The sequence below is a fragment of the Phyllostomus hastatus genome, unplaced genomic scaffold (assembly GCF_019186645.2).
Source record: "Phyllostomus hastatus isolate PE091 unplaced genomic scaffold, TTU_PhHast_1.1 phas_contig_86, whole genome shotgun sequence".
NCBI lineage: Eukaryota > Metazoa > Chordata > Mammalia > Chiroptera > Phyllostomidae > Phyllostomus > Phyllostomus hastatus.
In genome coordinates this window covers 11014170-11036421 of record NW_025333977.1, presented here as the reverse complement: position 1 = coordinate 11036421, position 22252 = coordinate 11014170, and the positions used below count along the sequence as shown (strand labels likewise).

Sequence of the window (22252 nt, the reverse complement as noted above, 5' to 3'; positions counted from 1 at the left end):
GAATCCTGTGGATAACAATTTTATTCTGCTGCCAGAAATTAAAATGGGTCAAAACCTCAAAAGACCTGTTTGATATAGATGGTTATTTGAGTGCATATTGATCACAAGGAGGCATGGTAGTTAATTATTAAAAAATCACTACTAGCTTTTTAAAAAACAAAACCTGCCTTTTATAAGTCAACAGGAATAGTGAGCTTCCTAAAAGAAGACATTTTATTCCTTATTATTATTAAACACATGTTACAATGTTGACCCTACTCCTCCTGGAGACCTCCAATGCATGACTAATAGTGCTTTTCTGAGACCTCCATTTTATGTAGCTTAGAAGTCAGTTCTACAGTATGAAATCCTAGGTGTTGCCTTAATAATTATAATTATGGCCATAGCCATGCTTGTTATTAATGGCGAGGCAAGCTGCAATATTTGGTCATTTTCCCCCCTCCAAGTTCTTGTCCTTGTGGGTGTGTATTTTAAAGCCCAGTCTACTCTCTGTATGTTGTAGATGTACCTCGTGTACTGAGTTTGTTGTTAAGTTCACTGCAATTTTTTTTCTGGCAGAAAACTACAAAATCACGGCCTAAATCTTACAGTGCTGATGAGGAGGAGGATGCACAGCAGAATTCTGGCAAGGAGCCTGGCCAACTGTGCAGGTAAGACAGTGTCTCGTGTTTCTTGCTCCGATTCTCTGGCCCCTTGATCCCCAGCTGCTTGGCTGTTTTCATTGTATGTGCCTAGAGAATTGGATTGGTCACAAGGTCAAGTGCTCAGTGCCGCGGGACCTAGGAAGATCCACTGGATGTGAGATGATAATATAGGTAGGAGGCTTCTACAGTGCCTGGCACATAGTGAGCTCTTAATAAACGCTAGCTCTGGCAGTTATCAGGTAAAAGGTATTTTCAGAGAAGACAGGGTGGACACATGGACTAGTAGGGCTCACATAGGAGCCCAAATGGAAAGACAGATGATCAGCCCATGTTAAGATCCAGAGATTGAAATCAGCCAGACTTCAAACTCTTATTCCTTCAACCTTAACATGGGACAAGTTAGGCTTCTCAGCTGTATGTTTCTTAGGGTCATTGTAAGGATTAAGTGAATTAAACTAAGCCTGATAAGCTTTCCCTCAATTAATTAACTGCACAAAAAGTTAACTTTTTTTTATTATTGTCAATAGAATTTGGGATGAGTAAAATGACCATATTTTTAGAACCCAAGTTGTGACACATGACCTGATGTAGGATTTTCTGGCAGTTTATGTATACAGTAAGTCTCACAAAGGAGTGTAAATTATATCACAGCTTTTAGACAAACACATGCATGTACATACATGTGCACACACAAACATCCGCCATTCCTGTGCCTTTATCGAATGATTGAAATTAAATGAAATTAGAGGCATAAAGCTTCTGTACAAATGGATGGCATATAGTGGTTAATTAAATTTTATATTTGAGATTCACTTCAACAGAATGCCCATGCATGAAATAGTAACTAATTAGTAGGGGCAGAGGGAATGCGCACAGTCCCTACCCTTGGGGTACAGAAAATTCAATTTGTAGTTACAGTAAAAATATAAGAGAAACAGATTATCTTCCAGGAGATCTCTGCTGTGCCTGTTTTCAAATACAGGTTTGAGAAAAGCTCAACTCTGAATCACAGAGCCAGAGAAGGGACAGTGTAAGAAAAGCCATGGTAATCTCAATGTGTACAAATGAGACACTAATACTATCACATGAGATCATATTGCTTGCCACTCTTGAGTTAGGGATTTATCCATAATAGGTATCAAAGCTTAAGCATCTATAATACTGTCCTGTTGTAACTACAATAAACCAATCCACTCCCAGGATAAAGGTTAAGAACAGCTAACTTTATGCAGAATTTCTCTGTCACAGAGTGTCTTGGAGTTTTACTTGTAATTTCTAGGCATGACCTCACATTGATTTATAATCATTAACTGTCACAGTACCAGATTTTCAGCAATGACTATAGAATTTCCTAATTATTTGGTAAGGGAAGAACGTGAATGCTTCTCATTTATTTTTAATACCTAAGTTCATGACTTCTTTCTTGGCAAAATGAATTGTTGGTGCATTTTGGCCTTAATTCTTTTATTGAATTATGTGTCATTAGAGTAAGGATTTTTGTCTGATTTGTTTACTACTTTATCTCTAATAGGTGCTTGATGAATATTCATTGAGTCAATAAATCAGTATCATTACTATCTAATTCTAGAACATTTCATCACACCAGAAGAAACTACCGTTAGCAGCCATTCCCCATCTTTCCCTCCCTTGGTCTCTGGCACCAGCCAATCTACTTTCTGTCTATAGATTTGCCTTTTGGGACATTTCATATAAATGGAGTCATACAGTATTTGGTCTTTTGTGTGTGGCTCCTTTCACTTAATATGTTTTCAAGATTCATCCATGTATCAGTACTTAATTACTTATTACTGTTGAATAACATTCTATTGTATGGCTATGCTTTATTTCATTCATCTATCATTAGTTGAAGGACATTTAGGTCATTTTCACTTTTGGCTGATATGAATAATGCTGTCATGAACATTCATGTATACGTTTTTATGTAGATATATGTTGTTTTTTTCTCTTGGGTATATATACTTAGAAGTGGAATTGTTGAGTCATAAGGTAACTCTGTTTAACTTATTAAAGAACTGCAAATCTATCTTGGCAAAGCACTTGAACCACTTTATATTCCCCAGCCATGTGTGAGGGTTCCAGTTTCTCATCAACCTTGCCAACACGTGCCCTCGCCTGCCCTTTTGGTTATAGCCATCCCCATAGGTGTGAAGAAGTATCTCATTTGTAGTTTTGATGTGCATTTTCCTAATGACTAGCAATGTTGAGCATCTTTTCATGTTCTTATTGCCCATGTGTCTTTGGGTAGGATTAGGGTTTTTGTTAGATGTTCCCCTGGAGAAGAAAAGTGTGTATATGAGGAGAATGTGGAGCACTTTATTGTGGAAAAGAGTAGTGGTAGAATTTGTAAAGTTGTAGAGGAGATCCTAGGAGTGGTTTATAGAAGAGAGAACAAAGTATTGGATGTTTGTTTTAATAAGTTGAAGAATATTAAAAAAAGCATATAGAAAAAAATTAAAATCACTTGCAATCACACCTCTAAAAGATAAGTACTATGGAAATTTTAGTGTATTTCCCTTTAGATATATAATTCTTGTGGCCCACAATACAATGGTTTTACTCCTTTCGTTTACTCCTTTTACCAAAGCAGAGTAGATTCCTGGTGAACTCTGGTGCTATTCCTAGCTGGGTAAGACTGAGAATCAAGCCTTCCACAACAGAACTCACAAATACATGAGAAAAGACTGGTTGTGAATGAACTATGAATAAGACCATATGTATAGATAGGGTTTTGTAGTGGAAAGAGTGCTGAACTACGAAACACACTTGGGGTTCTAATCCTGGCTCCATTAGGAGCAGCGAGGGAAGGCAGAGTAAACAAAGACCCAACTTCTTCCAGGTCTCAGACGTCATGCGTCCCGGGGTGTGTCTCTCACAGGTTGGGCCGCCGGAGGAAAACCGTGAAGCTCTGCCGAGAGCTCTCAGACTTAGTGGTGTACACGAACTCGGTGGCCGCCCAGGACATTGTGGATGATGGTAAGGACCGAGCTGTTTTCTTTTCCTGGATAAATGTTCTTGACCTTTGCTTTGGCCAAAAGTTAATTAATCTTTTTTTTAATCAGGTCATCAGCAAACATTTCTGGAACTGGGTACAGTCCAGCCCAAGTTGTCAGGAAGCTGCTGGTACAGAGCTTTTAGCTCACAGGGAGGGCTCTGTCAATCACTGAGGTTGCCTGATGTTGTAGGGTCAGAGAAATTGTCTACAGGCCAGAGGAGGACTTTATTATAAAAAAGCCAAGTGCGTCAGAGCAAGGATTTCCCCCACGCTTGAACTGTGGAGGCCAGGCCTGGTTCGATAGCTGTTCTCCGTGTGAAGGACCAGAGAAGAGAAGGAACCGGTTGGTTCACATAACACCTTAAAAAGCCCTGTATTTTCTCGTCGGCAATTTTGGCTTTGATGAAAATGATTTAATCCAAAGATTGAGGTTTTAACAAAAAAAGAACAAAAATTTCAGAAGCACTGAATCTTTTAATGATTTTTACCTGTGAATTGCCATGGATTGAATCGAGAAATTCTAATCACAACTGTTCTCACCCTGGACTTGTCTGCCAGTTGCTCTTTTTCCCTTTGTTCACTATCCAGTTAATGAATGTTTATAGAAATAAACTGTGGTCCTATGGCTTTTCAATCTGCTTTCAATGTTAGCAGAAATTAAATGCAAATCAGAATATTCCGTTTTCTCGACAAGTCGTCCTGAAGGGGAGACCGCACTGCGGTGCGTCTCCTGCCCTCACAACCCTCCTTGACTCCTCCTCCAACGCAACAGGTGCATCCCTTTGGATCTGCAGATTCTCTTCCTTTGATACTGATTTCTTCTTCGAATATAACAATTACAAAAATTTAAATGAATTTCACATGTGAGATCATGGCAAACTGTAGGATTCTCAGCACATAAACAACACATTTTGTAATAACTGCCTACAGCTAGAAAATAAGCTCAGGTGTATTTGATTTAGAGAAATATAATTGCTAACAACTGCCTTAGGAAACCATAATCCTATTAGCTTAATGAAAAAATGATAGTATTATTTAGCTCTTGTACTTTAGCTGTTTTTGTCTTTTGTGCAGTGTTTTTTAGCCTTAAAATGAATAATAGATAATGAATGCATGGCTTATTCTAATGCAGAGCAACTCAACTCTACCAGTATATTAATTGACATGTGCCTAATTATCAAGGCCATCTTAATGACAATGTGGTATGCATATTTATGTGGGGAGATAGCAAACAGTGTTAGCAATTCCAGTACTACATTGTCTGCATGTGACTTATCAAAGATTGTACATTTCTCCTATCACGTTTGAAGTGTTCAAAATCCTAAAATAAGATCATTTGTAGAATACTTGGGATGTGAACTGTTAATAAGTTAATGTCAACAAAATATATGTGATCAAGAGTTTATATGAGGCATGTCAGACTAAAAACTAATTCTTTAATTTCTTTGCCTCTCACCTGTATTTATGACTGTTCCAAGTTCCAGCTCTAGAGTGTAGTTGTTGGTCATTTGGTCAGCATTCAATATCTAAGGGTGTACAACCCTGAGGACAGTGGTGTGCGTGGGACACTGTGTGCTCTAATTAACGTGCACGGTCTGGATAAAATTAGGGTCAGCTGGCCCAGCCAGACTGTATATAGCTCTGCCCCTTCATGGGCCACGTCCCTCAGTCTGAGTTCAGACACACTCAGCTGTTACAGTGCACTTTGGAATGAAAACCAGCTCTGAGCAGCTTGGGTCTTTATCTAGACCTGTGCTAACAGGTCCAGGAGACATGTGTGGTGGTTTTGGGGTGTGGTGTGGATGTTTGGGTTAGGGTGGGAATAGTGGGATGTCATAGAAATGATGCAAAAGATGGGTTTGGGGAATAAGGGCAGGATATTAAATGTTTGGAGATTTACTCCATCAGGACTCCGAATTGCAGTTTCCTTGGCCCTCCTGATGATGGTCCAAGCAGAAATTTTAAAATATACTTCCTGTTTGTTTTCTTTCCTCTATTTTTTTCATTGTTTCTAATCCTGGGTAGGTAGATGCTTGTTCTTGTTTCTGAAACTTTTTTTCTTTATAATGCTCCTTTGAACTCTTTCTCTGTTATTTTTCCTTTCTCCCAAACATGTTTTAACTAGTTCCATGATTCTTTTCAAATTAACTTTAAAATTCCATTTTTCTTTTTTGGAATTCTTTGTTGTTTTTTTTTAGGTCTAAATGCTCTCAGTTACTATGTGTTTCTCATGCGTGCTTTTTATGTATTTATTTTAAATATATAATCTTTATTATATTTTTCCCATTACCATTTAGTCCCCTAATACCTGCCTCTTCCCAACACATGTGTGCTTTTTAGATGAATGCTTTTAAGGAATGTCTCCTGTTATCAGGACTAAGTCACAAGATAGTTTTATTTTTATTTATCCATGGCTGCCTGTATCTTTGGCAAGGATGTTCTGTTTGAATTATACACTTAAAATTTTTTACTGCCCGCCCCGTTCATACCAGTCACATAGACATGAATTAGTGAGATGGTTGAACTCTTGGGAGAACATGGGACCTCGAAATACAGTTATTCTAGCACAGCTCATGTGTGCTAGATGTGCTCTTGCCTCAGAATGGCAAGAGAGCCCCAAGAGTGGAATTATATGGGTCTTTCTTGGTCCAGAGCTGCCTCTACCCTTTTCTGTGGGTATAATCTGGTATGTTGTAAGATCCTTTGTAAGTGTTTTCTTTTCCTCTCTGTAGTTCTCACTTCTTTTTTTCTTTATTAAAAATTGCCAGGAACCACAGGAAATGTGTTATCATTCAGTGAAACAAGAGCTCATCAAGTGGTTCAGCAGAAATCAGAGCAGTTCATGGTGTATAACCAGAAGCAGCTGACCAGGATTTACCCCTCCGCCTACCGCATCGACTCCAGCAATTTCAACCCTCTGCCCTACTGGAACGCAGGCTGCCAGCTTGGTGTGTATGCCTCGGGAAGGCGCGGTTCTCTGTTGTCTTGAGTCTATGCGGACATTGTGCCTAATTCTCTCACACTTTGAACTTGCACAGTGGCACTGAACTACCAGTCTGAAGGGCGAATCATGCAGTTAAATCGAGCCAAATTCAAGACAAATGGCAACTGTGGCTATGTCCTGAAGCCCCAGCAGATGTGCAGAGGTATGTGTTAATTTCACAGTCATGTATCTGAATGCAGGTGACCTCTATCAAAGGTGCTTTCTGGAAAGTGTGATACCCCAGTGTTTTACAACATGATTAAAAAAGGAGAGATAGGTTAAGGTGTTGGAATATAAATTAAAACCCTTGTCACGCTCTAATGTTTAAAATGTTCTCTCCCGAGGTTATGCACATGAAGAAGGTCGGGGTCCAGTGGATTGTCATCTGCAATCCAGTGCCCAGCACGATACTCCCTGGGCATTGCTTATAAACCAGCCTGTCTTCTAAGACTGAAGCCCTTTCAGAAACTTTCTTAGTGGCAAAATCAAAATACCCCCTGAAACAATTTTATGAAGCCCTTTTTAGTTAGTATGGTCCAATGATAAAACAAAGGCTAACAAATAACAAAAGATAATGCACTGTTAGATTTAAAAAAACAAACAAGGTGGGTCTTTCTTTCTTTCTTTTTTTTTTTTGGTTCCATTCACTAAAATTCTCTTAAAGTTTTGCAAAATGGGTTTTTAACAATTCAGATAAAAATGTGTTGACAGGTGTGTCTTCAGGATTTTCTTTTTTGCTTTGCATGTTTTCTTGCTCTGCTTTTTACTGGTACTAAATTTCAGATTCTCTGTCTGTTATATTCACTCTACAGCCAAGATTATTTAAGTTAGAAAATGATTTAAACCTGACATGACTGCTCCCTTTCTCTATCCCATTGACATTCAAATAAAATGCTCCTCTCCCCTCTATGCCACGGTTGATAATTGCATTTCAGGCCCTTGCTTTAAATTGGCCCATTCCTCTGCCTTTGGGAGCATGGATTCGAACAAAAACCACAGCGATGGAAATGCCGGCTGGCATTGCCTTCACGCAGAAGCCACACTGATAGTTATGTGCTAATCTCTTCACTCTAAGAAATGCTGTAGTCAGTCAGCATTTGTTATTTCTTTGTTCCCCAAGCTTTAGCAGTGTGTATGTATGTTTCTATGCTACTAACCTTAGATTTTCACATCGGCTTAGGTACTTTCAACCCTTTCTCTGGTGATCCCCTTCCTGCGAACCCCAAAAAGCAGCTCATCCTGAAAGTGATCAGTGGACAGCAACTCCCCAAACCTCCCGACTCCATGCTTGGAGACCGAGGAGAGGTAAGCCACGTGTGACTCAGTGGTTAGTTATGTGATTATTTTATTTATTGTCTTCACATTTCATCCAAAATGTCAGCTCTGTGTGTGTGTGTGTGTGTGTGTTCATAAATGAGCACTGGCTCAGCTCACCCGATATTAACCAGCCTATAGACAAAGCACACAGCCCTCCTGGACCTCAGTGCATTGTCTGTGTTGGAGGCATGCGTGAATGCAATTCAATTTATTATTCAAGACAGGCACTGGTAATGCTAACACTGGGGTGCAAAGAACAATTTCATTATTGATAGAAATACTTCATAAGAGTACATCTTAACTTTCCATCCACATTCCTCATCCCCTCATGTGTGCTGCACATCAGCCACCTGCTTCTGGCCACGTGCTGACTCTTGTCATTACTTGCTGCACCTCTGTAGCATGATTTTAAAATGTTTCCCTCTGTAACCACAGCATCCTGTCTTCCCAGAGCGTTTACTCCATTGCTTCCACTACACCTGATCTTGGCCTTTTTGGCCTCAATTCTCTCCCTGTATGCGTGTCCTTCCTCTCAGGTGTGGCCCATCACTTCAGGCTCTTTGCCACTCTTACCTGTGACACCATGGTTTCTGGGTCTTGAATGTTGATGGGAGAAACCATGCTGCTCTGCAGTGAGGTGTTACCATGAACTCGCTGTCTCAGCGCTCAGTGGGCCTTGAGTGCTGTGCTGCTGTCTCTGCAGCACCCGGCCAGCCCACTGTCCTGCTCTCTGCAGTGGCCCTTTCCACCCTTCTCTCTCTGCAAACGTCTGTTCTTACCACTTTCTTTCTCACCTTCCATAGATGGCTCGTAGCCTACTCCTCAGAAGGCGGGAGCTTCAGACGGGACCATTTCTTCCTTGTCTGTTGTCTCCAGCCTAACCCAAGCCACTGTCATCTCGTCAGTTCTGATGGTGTCGCCTCCCAGTGGGCTGGCTGCCCTGCTTCCATTCTGTTCTCCCAGCGTTGAGAATAATTGTTTTGGTAGAATCAGAAAGTTCCTCCTTGATTCGTCTTTCCTTTTTTCTTTCTTTATCATCTACAAAAAGGAAGACTCACTTCCTGTATTTTCTCCCCATTTTTTCATTTTGAAATGCTTTGAACCTCAGAAAAGTAGCAAGAATGCTAAAATGAACATCATATCTCTAGCACCTAGATTCACCGGTTAAATTATTAAATTTTGTAACATTTGCTTTTTCTTTCATGTGTATATGTACATATATATTTGTATATATACACACATATACATACATAGACACATGAGAGAGATAAAGCAAATGTCACAAAATTTAGTAATTATATCCACATACACATATATATTTATACATTTGAATTTTTTGCAGTCATTTGATAGTAAATTTTTCACATAATGATCCTTAAGCATTTATCTCTTAAGAACACGGACATTTTCCTGTATAATCAAATGTAATCATGACACTTAATGACATTTAATATTGGTACAATAGTATTTTTTAATAGAAAATCTATATTCAATATTCCCCAATTGTTTCAACATTGCCTTTATATCTCTTATTCTTTTCTTTTCTTTTTGGATTCAGGATCCAGTCAAGGATCACACGTCCTTTTTAGTTGACAGTTCTCTTTGGTCTTTAAAAATATAGAATACTTCTCCAGCTTTTTTGTTTTCTCTTCATGTTATTTACATTTTAAAACATGTTCAAGACAGCTGTGTTGAGCAGGTCCTCCCTTCGGATTTACCTGGGTATTTACTCACGGCTGGCAGCAGAAGGAATGTACTTGGCAGAGGATGGAGTGCACGGTCAGTGCTGTGTCCTTCCCAGCGGGTCACATCAGGAGCCACCTGACGAGTGTATCATGGGGCTGACAACGTTAGTGGACCAGGCACCTTTTACCTGTGTAGTTAATACATGGTCTCTGGAGTCAGTCATCTTTTAAATGTATGCGGACTGTCTTTCTTTTGTAATTCAAACAAAATCCAACCTCCTTATCTTGGCTTACAAGGTTCTTTATCAGGATATTGTGTCATTTTGGAGGCTATGGAACCCTTTGGTATCTCATCTCAGAATAATGTTTTTAAATGCATAAAACAAAGTAGACAGGACTACACAGCAAACCAATTATATTGACATTCCCTTAACAAAATATTAAGAAAATATGACATGCACATGTATGTGTCAATTAGTGCAATAAATAGCAGGATCTAGAGGTGGTCTAATAACCATTAGAATTGTAAGTCGTGGTGAGTATGGATGATTTCTGCAACAACCCTAATGCGGCATAAAAACATCTGTGATTTCTAGCAGGTACAAAATCGCATACCACTGCTACTGCATTGCGCTTTAGTTAGAGGGTCATGAAAATAAAGGCAGAGTTTTCTCCCCCTATCCAGGCTGCCTGAAGTCTCAGCCCATGACCTCTTAACATCGCTCATATTCCTGAGAATGAAATGACAATTTTTCATGCTCCCAATCAGAAATTGTCATCTTTAATTTTCACCTTTTTTTCTTTTTTTGTTCTCCACGTCTAATAAAGCACCATCGCCTAGGTGTCCTACCTCCCGAATCTGTCCCCAGTCTTGCTGCTAACTATCTGATTCCATTTTTCTAGCGTCTCCCCTGGGTGCCAGTAGGGTGAGGCAGACACTGTTATCTCAGGCTCACAGATGAGGACTCTGAAGCACAGACACTTAACTTGTTGAAGGTCAACACAGGAGCCATGGTTTGAAACAGGAAGTTGCTCTGCAAGCCCTGGGGTCTTAGACTTCCTTAAAAATGGAAATCACATTCATTAGCTCTCCCAAAATGCCATGATTCTCATTGGTCCAGTTTTGCCACTGGATTATATTCAAAGGAAAAACTTCTAACATAAAATAATCAGAAACACCGGGGTTTATTTAGCAAACCAAACGTGTGTATCTACCTAGTTGTCTTAACATGTTCTTCTGTCATGCCTCTAGCTCTTATTCTCTGAAGTTGCCCCCCAAACTACATTCTCTCTACTCTCCAAGCTACTAAAAATATGTTTTCTGACACTTCGATCACTCCCTGTCCTTTCTGGGTTCTTTTGGGTTCTCGTCCTCAAATGCTCATTATCCAGAATGTGCATCATGAAGCAGAGCTTACAGATCGCTGACAAAGCTGGATCTTTTCCCCTGGAGGTGGGGGGATGTGGAGGAGGTTGGAGGAAGACTAAACACTCACATCTTTTCTTCTGATTACTTTTAAATCTTTGAAATTTATATTATAGCACCCATTGATTTAACTACACTAAAATTCACAATCCCATGGATAGCTTGATTAATTATTATACAACCTGGTTCAAAGTCAGAACCCCCAGAAAGCTTCTGTCCGCCCGCCCAGTCAGTACTGCTTCCCCCATCAGTCACCAACCCCCGTCATAATAGATTGATTTTGTGTGTACTCGGACTATGTAAATGGACTTTTATAGTATTTACTCGTTTGTCTGGCTTGCTCAACATTTTGTCCATGTAGCAGAACTTTGTTCTTTTTTGTTGTTGTCTAGTACTCATTGAATGAATACTCCAGAATGTATCCCCCGCACCCAGTGTGTGACTGTTAATGAACACAGCCGCTCTGAGCATTTGTGCGGGACCACTGTTCTCACTCATCTTGGGTATATTCTCTGAACTTACGTAGGCCGTGGGGTAATGTTTGTATAGCATTAGTGGATATTGGCAAAGAAAAACTTGATCTGTTCTTTTGTTTCTGTTCCATGCATCTGAATCTCTTGCACCTAGTACATTTTCTCTTTCTTGTTAAGCCCTTAATAAAGTGGGTTACTGCTGAAATGTGGATGTTCTGGCCAGTGTTCTCGCATTAATGAACACATGTATGGAAATGTATCAGTTGTTATACTATGCTCTCTGTCTTTATATAGATCATTGATCCCTTTGTTGAAGTTGAAATTATTGGATTGCCAGTAGATTGTTGTAAAGATCAAACCCGTGTGGTGGATGACAATGGTAAGATGATAATCTGTGCTTATTTTTAACCAGAATGCTCTCACAATAAAATCTGAAAAAGAAAACTGTCCATGTAGCAGAGAAGTTCCTAAAGTCCATAACTGCCATCTGAGTTTACATGAAGGTCTGGCCAGGACAGGAAACAAATATGTGTGGGATGATGCATGGGAGGCTTGGATGGGCATGGCGATCTAGGCTGTCGGACTTTTGCTTTCGAAGCAAAAATTTTTTTCTACTGAAAAGAATAAATGAGATTTTAACGGGCAGGGTTAAAAGTCCACTCAGAAAGATGCCTTCATTACATTTTTATATTGTATTTTCATTATGTGAGTTCTCAAAGCTTTCGTTCGCAAAGCCTATGTATTGATGATTTCTCATTTTTTCTGGAATATGTAAAACTTTGAAGTTTTACATAAAACTTATGTAATGTGAAGAAAGCTTTCCTGACCCAACCTTCGTGTCTTTTTCTTGGTAATCTTCTGAAATTGGGTTTGTTCATTCATCTGCCAACATTATTGCATACTCACTTTTTCTCAAAACATTTGAGAAATTGGAGATTCACCGAGAGACCCTAAGAGGAGTTTTTCTAAGCATTGGTTTAAGGAAAGGAATTTGGGGGTTCAGGAGCATCGTGAACTTCTTACTTAAATAATAAACTTAAAGCACACTTTCTATGTTGTATTTTCCTACCAATGTTCAATAGATTTTTTTTTCTCAGAAGTAATTGAGAGGTCATCACTAAGTCAACAAAAAGATAATTTATTCAGGAGTGGCATTTCATTGAATTTTAGTCCATAATTATTTCATTAGCTAAGGTGTCTAATGGGGTTAAATGCTGATGCCCCCTGAATTCATACATTTAATAAAAATTTATAGACTACTTAAATTTTTATCAGTTTAAATAATTATTTTATCTGAGAGAAACTTACTAAGAAATAAATATAGTTTTGCTTTTGGAATTTGAATTGAATTATAGACCTTTCTATTCATTTTCAGTAGCTATAAAGATATGTTATCTTTATGTATTAAGGTCTCGCTTCATGAGAAGTCACTGGAAGTCAATAGTGAATAATATAAGGCTAATAGTATAAGGCTATAATAATATTAGGCTATGTCACTAATTGTGTGACCTTAGGCACATTATTTTCTATGAACATCAATTTTCTCAACTATAAAATGATTTATAAATATTTATATTTCCTACTTTAAAAAATGGTCACATGTTACCTATGTAATTTTGAAAGTGATTAATATATGAATTTTTCTTAACTAGAACCCCCCCTAAAATTTGCCCCACTACCCTTAGAAGATTGCTTTAAGAATTAAATAGCATGATAGAGAAGCATTGAAATCTACACAGCAGCTTCCTTGTAAAATGGTTGCTGGTAATTATTACCACAGCAGAATCTTGGGTGAGTGAGAAGCATGGTTCTCTTAACTAGGTGGGGGGAGGGGATTATGCCACAATTCTTATATCCCTGCTATAGATACTTTTGACCTCATTGAAGCATTCTGAATATTGTGTGAAAAAGCTTTCTCTGCAGTGCAGTTTGGTATCAAAGATTATTACAGCTGATGTAATCATTTACAGGCAATTTTCTTACCAATTATGTTCTAGCAGTGGGGGGAACCCTGGGGCTTTATTTCAGGGAGATGTCCTGGAGTGGCTTGGTCGTCTGCATGCGTTTCATAAGCATTACAGCAATTTTCACTGTTTGCTTTGCACGTGTTATGGCCAATTCATTTTTAGCCAATCCTTTGCTTTTCTGATTTTTCTTTTCTTATTTCTTGGAGGATTTAACCCTGTGTGGGAAGAAACCCTGACATTTACAGTACACATGCCAGAACTAGCTCTGGTCCGGTTCCTTGTGTGGGATCATGATCCCATTGGACGAGACTTCGTTGGACAAAGGACTGTGACCTTCAGCAGCCTAGTCCCTGGTAGGTACAGGCTGGCCTGTTCTGTCTAGATGGACCATTCCATTTTCTGCGGGAGATTTAATATACAGTATATGGTATACACAATATATGACATACTAAATGCATTGTATGATAACATGAGGGTTAACATTCTTTGTGAAGTGTAAAGAAGTATAGTTAAGTAATATATTTAATTGACTTGCACCCATAGGAAAGACGAATGCAAGTTCAACTGACAGAAAACTGCTTTCTCTTCTTTTATCAGGCTACCGGCATGTCTATTTGGAAGGATTGACAGAAGCATCCTTATTTGTCCACATAACAATCAATGAAATCTATGGAAAGGTGAGAACGATTATAGGGCTTAAAGCCACGAGCAAAAATAACATGGTCTTAACCAAGCTATTTATTGAGTAATTGCACGAAAGGCGTGCGTACACCTTGACACGCTGTTCTTTAGCAGAAAACTCTAGGGAAGCCCAGTGAGCCCGGCGAGTGACCTTGCACTCAGGAGCCCATCCACACACCCTCCTTCTGCTGTTTTGGGGTGTGTGCTCACCCCTGCCACCCAGGTGGCCTCTCTGCGCTTGACAGAAAACTGTCCTCTCAGACGGTCATGTGTTTGGCCAAAACAATGAAGATATAGTTAAGTGTTGAATTTTATTTTAATTTTAAAAACTCCCTGCTGGCCGTGATGGGCAATGTAACGTCCCAGATGTTTCATGAATTACTCGTATTAACCAAGCTGTGGTCCCAGCCATTTCCAGGCAGGATGCACTCACTGGACGCCGTTGTTTTCAACTGAAAACCTAAAACTCAAGAATGAATTTAAAGCCACCCACAGGACTTAAAAGACCACAAAAATGCATTCTAGTTCTCTCCTGATGCTGCCCTCTTCGTTGGAGAGCTCACTTGAGGTTTACCGATCAATAGGCTTTCCTCTGGTCGTGCCAAGTAATTGGAGACTTGGCCACTGGAAGGAAGTTTTAGAGCCAGACGTGATTTACAGGGAGCGCTGCACAAGGCCCAGAAACATTCAGTATTCTTTCCCAGGAAGTCTGTGTAGTCTGGAGCCTCTCCTGCACAGGCATTTGCATTCTCTGTGTCTCAGCCTTCTCGTCTGCAAATGTGGAGTGAAAATAGTACCTCCCTCATAAATAAGTAAATATGTGTTATCCTGAGAAACCTGCGTTGCACATAATAAATGCTCAAAAATGTTGGGTACTACTACTATTCCCATGGCTACAAGGTGATTGCTAGGGAATGGATCAATTCAGCCTAAATTAGGGGTACATGTTTCTCACATCATTTGGGTGGGGGTGCCTAAGGATCCCAGTCTCTAAGAATGCTGAGGTTTTATTTTATGGTTTTATTGCTGGGGGAGCATTAGTACTGTGTCTGTGCTACTTGTTGAGATTTTTTTCCTCTGGCCTACAAACACACATGTAAATGATCAAAAAGTGATTCTTGAATTTCTAGGAATCTCAGGTTAACTAAGAAGTTCCTGTAGTATTTTTCAAATACTTGAGGGAAACAATAAAATTCAGAAGCTGTTTAAAACTTGACCCAGAAAGAAATTAAAATATGAAAAAGAAAGTGTTCCATAGTGTTTCTCTTTTGTCTCCTGAAGAAGTGTCCACTTATAAGCCCTATTATTTATTACTTTCAAGGTCTGCTTGGGTTGGGATGTGCACACCATGATGCAGGCCAGGTGGCCCTTAGGGAGGCTGTGAATGAACCTGAGGCTAAAACCACTGAAACTGGAAGGAAAGGGTTTACAAAAGCATATGATTTTTTTCTTTTATTTTCACCTGTACCACCTTCTTGAAATGCACCCAAACTGTGTTTTGTTTGTCTGTCTTTTTTCCCTTGCAGTGGAGCCCTTTAATACTCAACCCCAGTTACACTATATTGCACTTTCTAGGTGCTACAAAGGTAGTTTCTCAGCATGGTGCTTTGTTCTCGCTGGCGTATTTCATTTTAAATGGTTATGGCAGCATGCTTTCATATCACTCCATTTTCCTGCTCACCAGTTTGAAACGTGCATCTGTTGCTTTAAGGTGGCTGAAGTTCTAAACAGTCTATTAACTGCGGACACTTTTCCTACCACCTTGTCATCTCTGGGTGGGAAACTCCCGGAAAAGCCTGGCTGTAAAAATGGGGGCCTGCCGTCCTCACAGAGTCAGGCTGATAAGACATGCATGATGTTGTGCCAACATGCTGTGACCTGCTGTTTTCTTGGTATGAATACACTTCAATGGCTGAAAAAATTTATTTTCTATTCCATTTTTCATGGCGTTGTCACTTGAAAGGCAAGTTGTTGACACAGTGGCATTTGCTTACCTTGTGGTTGGTCCTTTTGCATCTTCAGAACAGACAGCTCCAGGGTCTGAAGGGACTGTTCAACAAGAATCCCAGGCACAGCTCTTCAGAAAACAGCTCTCACTACGTTCGGAAACGATCCATCGGAGACAGAATCCTGCGTCGCACAGCCAGTGCTCCAGCCAAAGGCAGGAAAAAGAGCAAAATGGGCCTCCAGGAAATGGTAGAGATAAAGGATTCTGTGTCCGAGGTTGCGAGAGACCAAGACGGTGTGGTGAGGAGGACCACGCGGAGTCTGCAAGTGCGCCCCGTCTCAATGCCCGTTGACAAGTGTTTTCTCGGGTCTTTGGCGCTGCCTGTGTCCGAAGCAGCAGAAGACACTGAAGGAAAAGAAAACTCTCCGGGTAAGACGCTTTAAGTTTCTCTAAAAAGAAACCCCTGTAAGCTGCATTTTGGTTTCTAGGTGTGATAATGTGGTTGGCATTTTATAGTCAAAGTAGGAGATACTGAAAAATAAATGTTTTAGGGTAATTTTGTTAGGCTAGATTTTAAACTTTGGGGGGAGGATGGTAGAAGAGCCATTTCACCTACTGCCTTACAATCACACTGACCTCTGAAAGGGACAGTGAGGGATGAGAGGCACCATCAGGTGTGACTGGGGCCCGTGGGTACTTAATTCGCACCTCATGAGGTGTGGCAGAGGGAGGGGCAGCCTGCAAAGTATGAGCAGAGAGCTTGGTTTTCTAAGTGGGTACCATATATTTGCTGATTATTCTCAGGTTCAATAGAATTACATTGATTTTTCTGAGGTTGAATATAGTTGTATTTTTCTCCCCAACACATAATCCATTTCTGTGACCGGAAATGTTTATGGAGAAAAAGGAAAAGCCAGATGTTGAAACAAGTCACCATCTTCCCTTGAGATACCTTTGCTTCCTTGAGACATAGCTCAGGAGATGTCTCCCTGTGGCCTCATTTCCCTGACCCCTGGGTGTGGCCAGGGATGCAGTGTGTCTGCGGCTGCTTTCTGGCTACAAGCTCCTCGAGCACACGGACCCGGTGCTAGCCAGCTTTCCCCCTAATTTGAACGTAATGCTTCACTCATATCAATAACTTGCTAAAGAGTGACACTTGCCTTACAATGTACCAAGCTCCTGACTTGTGTCAGTGAGTCCTGCTGCTGCTGCCTTGTTCTAGGTAATTTATCACCAGAACTGTGTCCATCTGAGGTCTCTGCAACAAGTATGTTTTAATTAGACCAAATCATCTCAGGCAAGTGGAATGTGATACATGTTTCTTTTAGGAATTTCTCCTTTTTTCATACAATCTAATTTCAATGATCTATTTTCTCACAACGCCCATTTTACTTGCATTAATTTTTATTTTAAGATATTCTACAGAGAGAAACAAATCTTTGAATTGTTTATTTGAATGAGAAAAGGGAGTTTAAAAGTCTGAAATTTTGCTGAGGAATATCAGAGAAGAGATGAAATATGTGATTCAAAATTTGTATCAGATTTCCGTTTTGGGGAAAATAAGGCTATATTTATAGAAATCAGTAATAATTCTGCTAATGCCAAACTTAACATGTTAATACCATTAAGGTGAGTTAGACAGCATTATTGAGGTGATGTCCTCCATTTAAACAAACAATCACATGAGTTAGTCGTTCATAGATGTACATGGGTGTGTGAAAACTGTGGCGGATGTGGAACAATACATTGCCATGGGGTGATTCAAATATTAAAGCTGAGAGAGTGCTGAATACAAAATTCTATACACAGTTCTGTTCCCCTATAAAAACTCACAATGTCTATCTTTGAGTGATGACATACGGTATTTAATTTTCTTCTTTATAATGTTTGAGTTTATCAAATTGTTTTTAAATTAGGAAAATATTTAAGTTAAACAAATTATTCTATTAAAAGAATCTGATCAAGAATACTTGAACACCTATTATTATCTTAGCACTGTACTAAGTAAGCATGATGGAGTGCCCCAAATTGCTGTGACTTCTGTGTTTTTATAATTTTCCTTACTGCACCTGATATTTTACTGCCTCTTTGAGAGGAGAATGCAATATGAAATATGTGTATTAAAACCCAAAAATTTGATTGACAGAAATTAGATATTCAAAATAATATAGAATTAGTGACCAATTCTTCATTTTAAAGTCAGCATATATTGATATTTTAATATATTTTTGCACCATCCATTTTGTTTTAGAAATAAATGAAATTAGATGTGTTGCCAAAATGTTTTTTTAATAATATAATTTGTGTTTTTTACTAATATATGCTTACCTTTGAAAGCTTATAGTGTCTTGCTTACAGGTACTACAATGCTTTGTTTAACAGAGCTGTCTTGTTCTGTTTTTATTGCCACGCTTCTGTGTAGTACAAATCTGACTAGGAAACAACTTAAGGTAATCCTCACTGTAAAAGTATGGTAACTCATGACATTTTTTAAATAACGAATATTACATCCTTAACTGATGTAATAGCTATTCAAAGGGAAATGTCAGTGAAATTCCTATGAATATATTTCACCATTTATTCATCATACAGATACTTTGTTGCAAATCTATACAACCCATAATTATCTTCCGTCACAATGTAACAGACTTACATTCTCCATTTGTCTGTCTGAAGACAAACATGAGTGTTTGCAGCACCTACAAAAAGTGCAGCATGTCACCTAATACGTTGTTTGTTTCGTTTAGCAGAAGACAAGGATGGCAGCAGAGATGGGAAGGCAAGTATAAAAGACCAACATTTTCCAATGTTCAACAAAAAGTTGTCCACTTCCTCCAGCGCTCTTCTCCACAAAGACATCAGCCAAGGGGACTCTGCTGTTTCTACTGCCCCCACGCCAATCACAGAACCATTGGGAGTGCCAGGGTCTAAGGGTGGGAGGACCAAGTCATCTGTGTTAGGTGATGGCCAGGAACACCACTGTCCAGACAAATCCCTCTCCCTAAGGCAGCATTTGGCTCTTAATCCTACAGTTCACCTAACACAAGGTCTGTGTGGTGTGAAAACCAAGGAAAATGGAAATGCTGGGGGCTTTGTGGAAGGGAAAAGCTCATTGTCAGGAAGCATTCTTTCTCAAAGCAATCTGGAGATTAAGAAGCTGGAAGGCAATTGGGGTAAAGGTAGAGCTGCAATATCCTTTTCACTGTCAGATGTCTCTACGCTGTCTACTGACATACCTGAGTTACATTCTACCGCGATTCTGCAGGAGACTGACATTTCCCATCTTATTGACAATGTCACTTTAACCAATGAGAATGAACTGGGCAGTTCCATCTCAGCACTGATTGGCCAGGTTGATGAGACCAGGAATCAGGCTGACCTGACAGTGGTTTCTCATCTTCATAGTACCAGTGTGATGTCAGGCCATCCTCCCTTGCCCACTGTGGACCTAAAAATGCCTTTCAAGCATGGCTTTTCCAAGGGAAAACCCAAGTCTTCCCTGCTGTGCTCATCTCCTGGGCAAGTTTCAGTCTCAAGTCCTCAGACCTCTGAATGTTCAACATGCACAGTTGTTTGTGCAACTACCCATACTTCTAATGTCTCTAAAACCAAACTAGATGACGACCCGTCTGGTAAGGCCAAGGCAGGGGCCGTAGAAAGCAACCTGCCTCTTTCCTTTAGTGCTTCTCACTGCTGGTTACCCAAAAGTCCCACCAATGGGAAAGACTGGGAAACACTCAAGAACCACAGCCCTGCCTCGTCCACTGACTTGACACTGGGAGATGTGATAGCTGGTCCCACTCTCTGTTTAATTTCTGGGGAGAGCAGTCTCGTAGAAATGGATGGGGACTCAGAAAACCTGTCTATAACCACCTATGAATACAGGCGAGAAGGCACGAGTCACCTTGCTTCTCCTTTAAAACTGAAGTACAGTCAGGATGTGGTGGAACATTTTCAAAGAGGCTTGAGAAATGGCTACTGTAAAGAGACTCTCCACCCTCCTGTCTCTGAAGTATTCAACAATATTCAAGATGTCAAAAATCAAAGTATTTCTCATCTAGCCTATCAGGGTGCTGCTTTTATGCACAAGCACTTCTCAAGTTCAGATGCAAAAATGAACCAGACCTGCGTGCCCCCATCTAGTGCTCAAGACTTGCATGCCCCTGCACCCAAGCAGTCCCCACACCCTCCTCTGCCTGTTCTGAAGCTGCCCAGTCCCTGCAAATCCAAAAGTCTGGGGGACTTAACATCAGAGGACATTGCCTGCAATTTTGAAAGCAAGTACCAGTGTATCAGTAAGAGTTTTGTTACAACTGGCGTCAGAGACAGGAAGGGTGCGACTGTGAAGACAAAGTCATTAGAACCCATGGATGCCCTGACTGAGCAGCTGCGGAAGCTTGTGTCCTTTGACCAGGAAGACAGCTGCCAAGTGCTGTATTCGAAGCAGGATGCCAATCAATTCCCCAGAGCACTGGTCCGAAAGTTGTCATCCAGAAGTCAGAGCAGAGTGCGCAATATTGCCAGTCGTGCCAAGGAAAAGCAGGAAGCCAGCAAGCAAAAAGGTGTGAACCCCACCCACGTGGGTGGAGTGATTCTTCGAAACAAACCCTCAGCGCCCCCTCCCACAGGGAACCGGCACTCCACCGGCTCCTACATAGCCGGGTACCTGCGGAGCACCAAGGGCAGCGCAGCGGAGGGCCGGGGCGTCCCGGAGGGCGCATGTGCAGCCCTGCACGCCGGCCACGCTGACCAGTTTTGCTCAGATAATTCTGTTTTGCAGACAGAGCCCAGCAGCGATGATAAACCAGAAATTTATTTTCTTCTGAGACTGTGAATTACATGAAGCTGCATTTTCAATGTTTACAAGGTATTCTGTAGAATTGTCAGAGTTTTAGTAAATCCTTGGCTTTGAAATGATTTTAAAATGTATTTTTAAACTTGTATTTTGGTCTCCCTTCGACTCCATGAGTTCTTTCTGTTTATGCGTTTATATACAGATTTGGGCAACATTTCCCATGTACCAATGCTCTTTCTCCCCTGTGCTGTAAACTCTCTCGGTGTGGAATATGTGCATGCCCTAGACGTGAAACTTCTCAGCAGCCCGGGTTACCATGTGCGTATGTTTCACCCAGATGCTCTTCCGCGCGGAGTCCTCAGTTCACTGTCACAAATGTAGTCATTTTCACTCTCACTCGAGTTACCGAAGAGTCTTTGCAAAGGACAAAGGGATGAATTCTTGATTTTAAAGCCATTATCATCTTCCTTATTTTTCTTTCTTTGTTGAGAAGCCCAGATGCATTTTAATAACTCAGTTAAAACATGATTAAAATTATTACCTTAAAATTTCTCTTCCTCAACCAGAATAAGAGTTGGAAGGAGATGGGTAGGTGCTCCCCACAGACTCTCATTTTACAGAAGGCTGTGAGGGCATGAGGGACAGAGCAAACTTCTGTATAGGAGGGCAAAATTGTTTGTTTTACATACATTTGTAACCTATTTTTGCTAATGGCTTTGTATGTAACAAGAACACAGTTGCCGAGCTGTGCGCTGTGCTTCTGCATTTCATGGTTAAATTATAGACTGCAAATAATGGCTCGCAGAAAGAGAGACTTCCATCAGATGCTAACGATAGCAGCAGGAAATGAAAACCCCCCATCCCCCCAAAGCTTTTAAGAAAAAAAAACTTTCTCATAATAAAACCCAAGTGAATAGATAATTAGAAGAAACCCTTTTCCTTCAGGGAGCCAAGTAACTATATTTTAGTACAACATACATTATTTTCACTGTGAACCCGTTTTTGTATCGCATGTTCACACGTCCCTCTTTGCTTTTTTGTAACATTAACTGCAATGATGTTCTGGGAATTCATGAAAATATAATTAAAGCAGATTTTTAAACACTTGCTGACTGTTTTTTTTTAAAATTGAAGTTCACATGGCAACTGCTGAGAAAGCATATGGAAATATTTTCCTTTTCATTTCTCTGCAGCAGAATAGATATGTTGTACAGGGGATGGTTTTAACCCTGTGTAAGTTGAGGCTGATTTGAGAGATACAAACAAACTCTTTTCTTAGACGGCGATTTATGTCTCTGAGTGTTTTCATTATGCTTTAAA

General features: G+C 40.1%; 1 protein-coding gene across 5 annotated transcripts in view; it reads left to right on the top strand.

The window, feature by feature from the left end:
* Positions 1 to 22036, top strand: part of PLCH1 (phospholipase C eta 1) — a 180830-nt gene extending 158794 nt beyond the window's left edge. The window contains exons 14-24 of one of the 5 annotated variants that reach the window (XM_045851642.1): positions 559 to 650; positions 3541 to 3638; positions 6426 to 6605; positions 6696 to 6803; positions 7821 to 7945; positions 11836 to 11920; positions 13715 to 13861; positions 14106 to 14185; positions 15716 to 15775; positions 16212 to 16566; positions 18885 to 22036. In XM_045851642.1, the coding sequence (XP_045707598.1) occupies positions 559 to 650; positions 3541 to 3638; positions 6426 to 6605; positions 6696 to 6803; positions 7821 to 7945; positions 11836 to 11920; positions 13715 to 13861; positions 14106 to 14185; positions 15716 to 15775; positions 16212 to 16566; positions 18885 to 20971 (3417 nt within the window). In that variant the 3' untranslated portion in view covers positions 20972 to 22036. Of the gene's footprint in view, positions 1 to 558; positions 651 to 3501; positions 3639 to 6425; positions 6606 to 6695; positions 6804 to 7820; positions 7946 to 11835; positions 11921 to 13714; positions 13862 to 14105; positions 14186 to 15715; positions 15776 to 16211; positions 16567 to 18884 lie in introns of all 5 variants that reach the window. The other 4 variants (XM_045851640.1, XM_045851645.1, XM_045851643.1 and 1 more) reach the window with 4 other exon arrangements.
* The last annotated feature ends 216 nt before the right edge of the window (positions 22037 to 22252 follow it).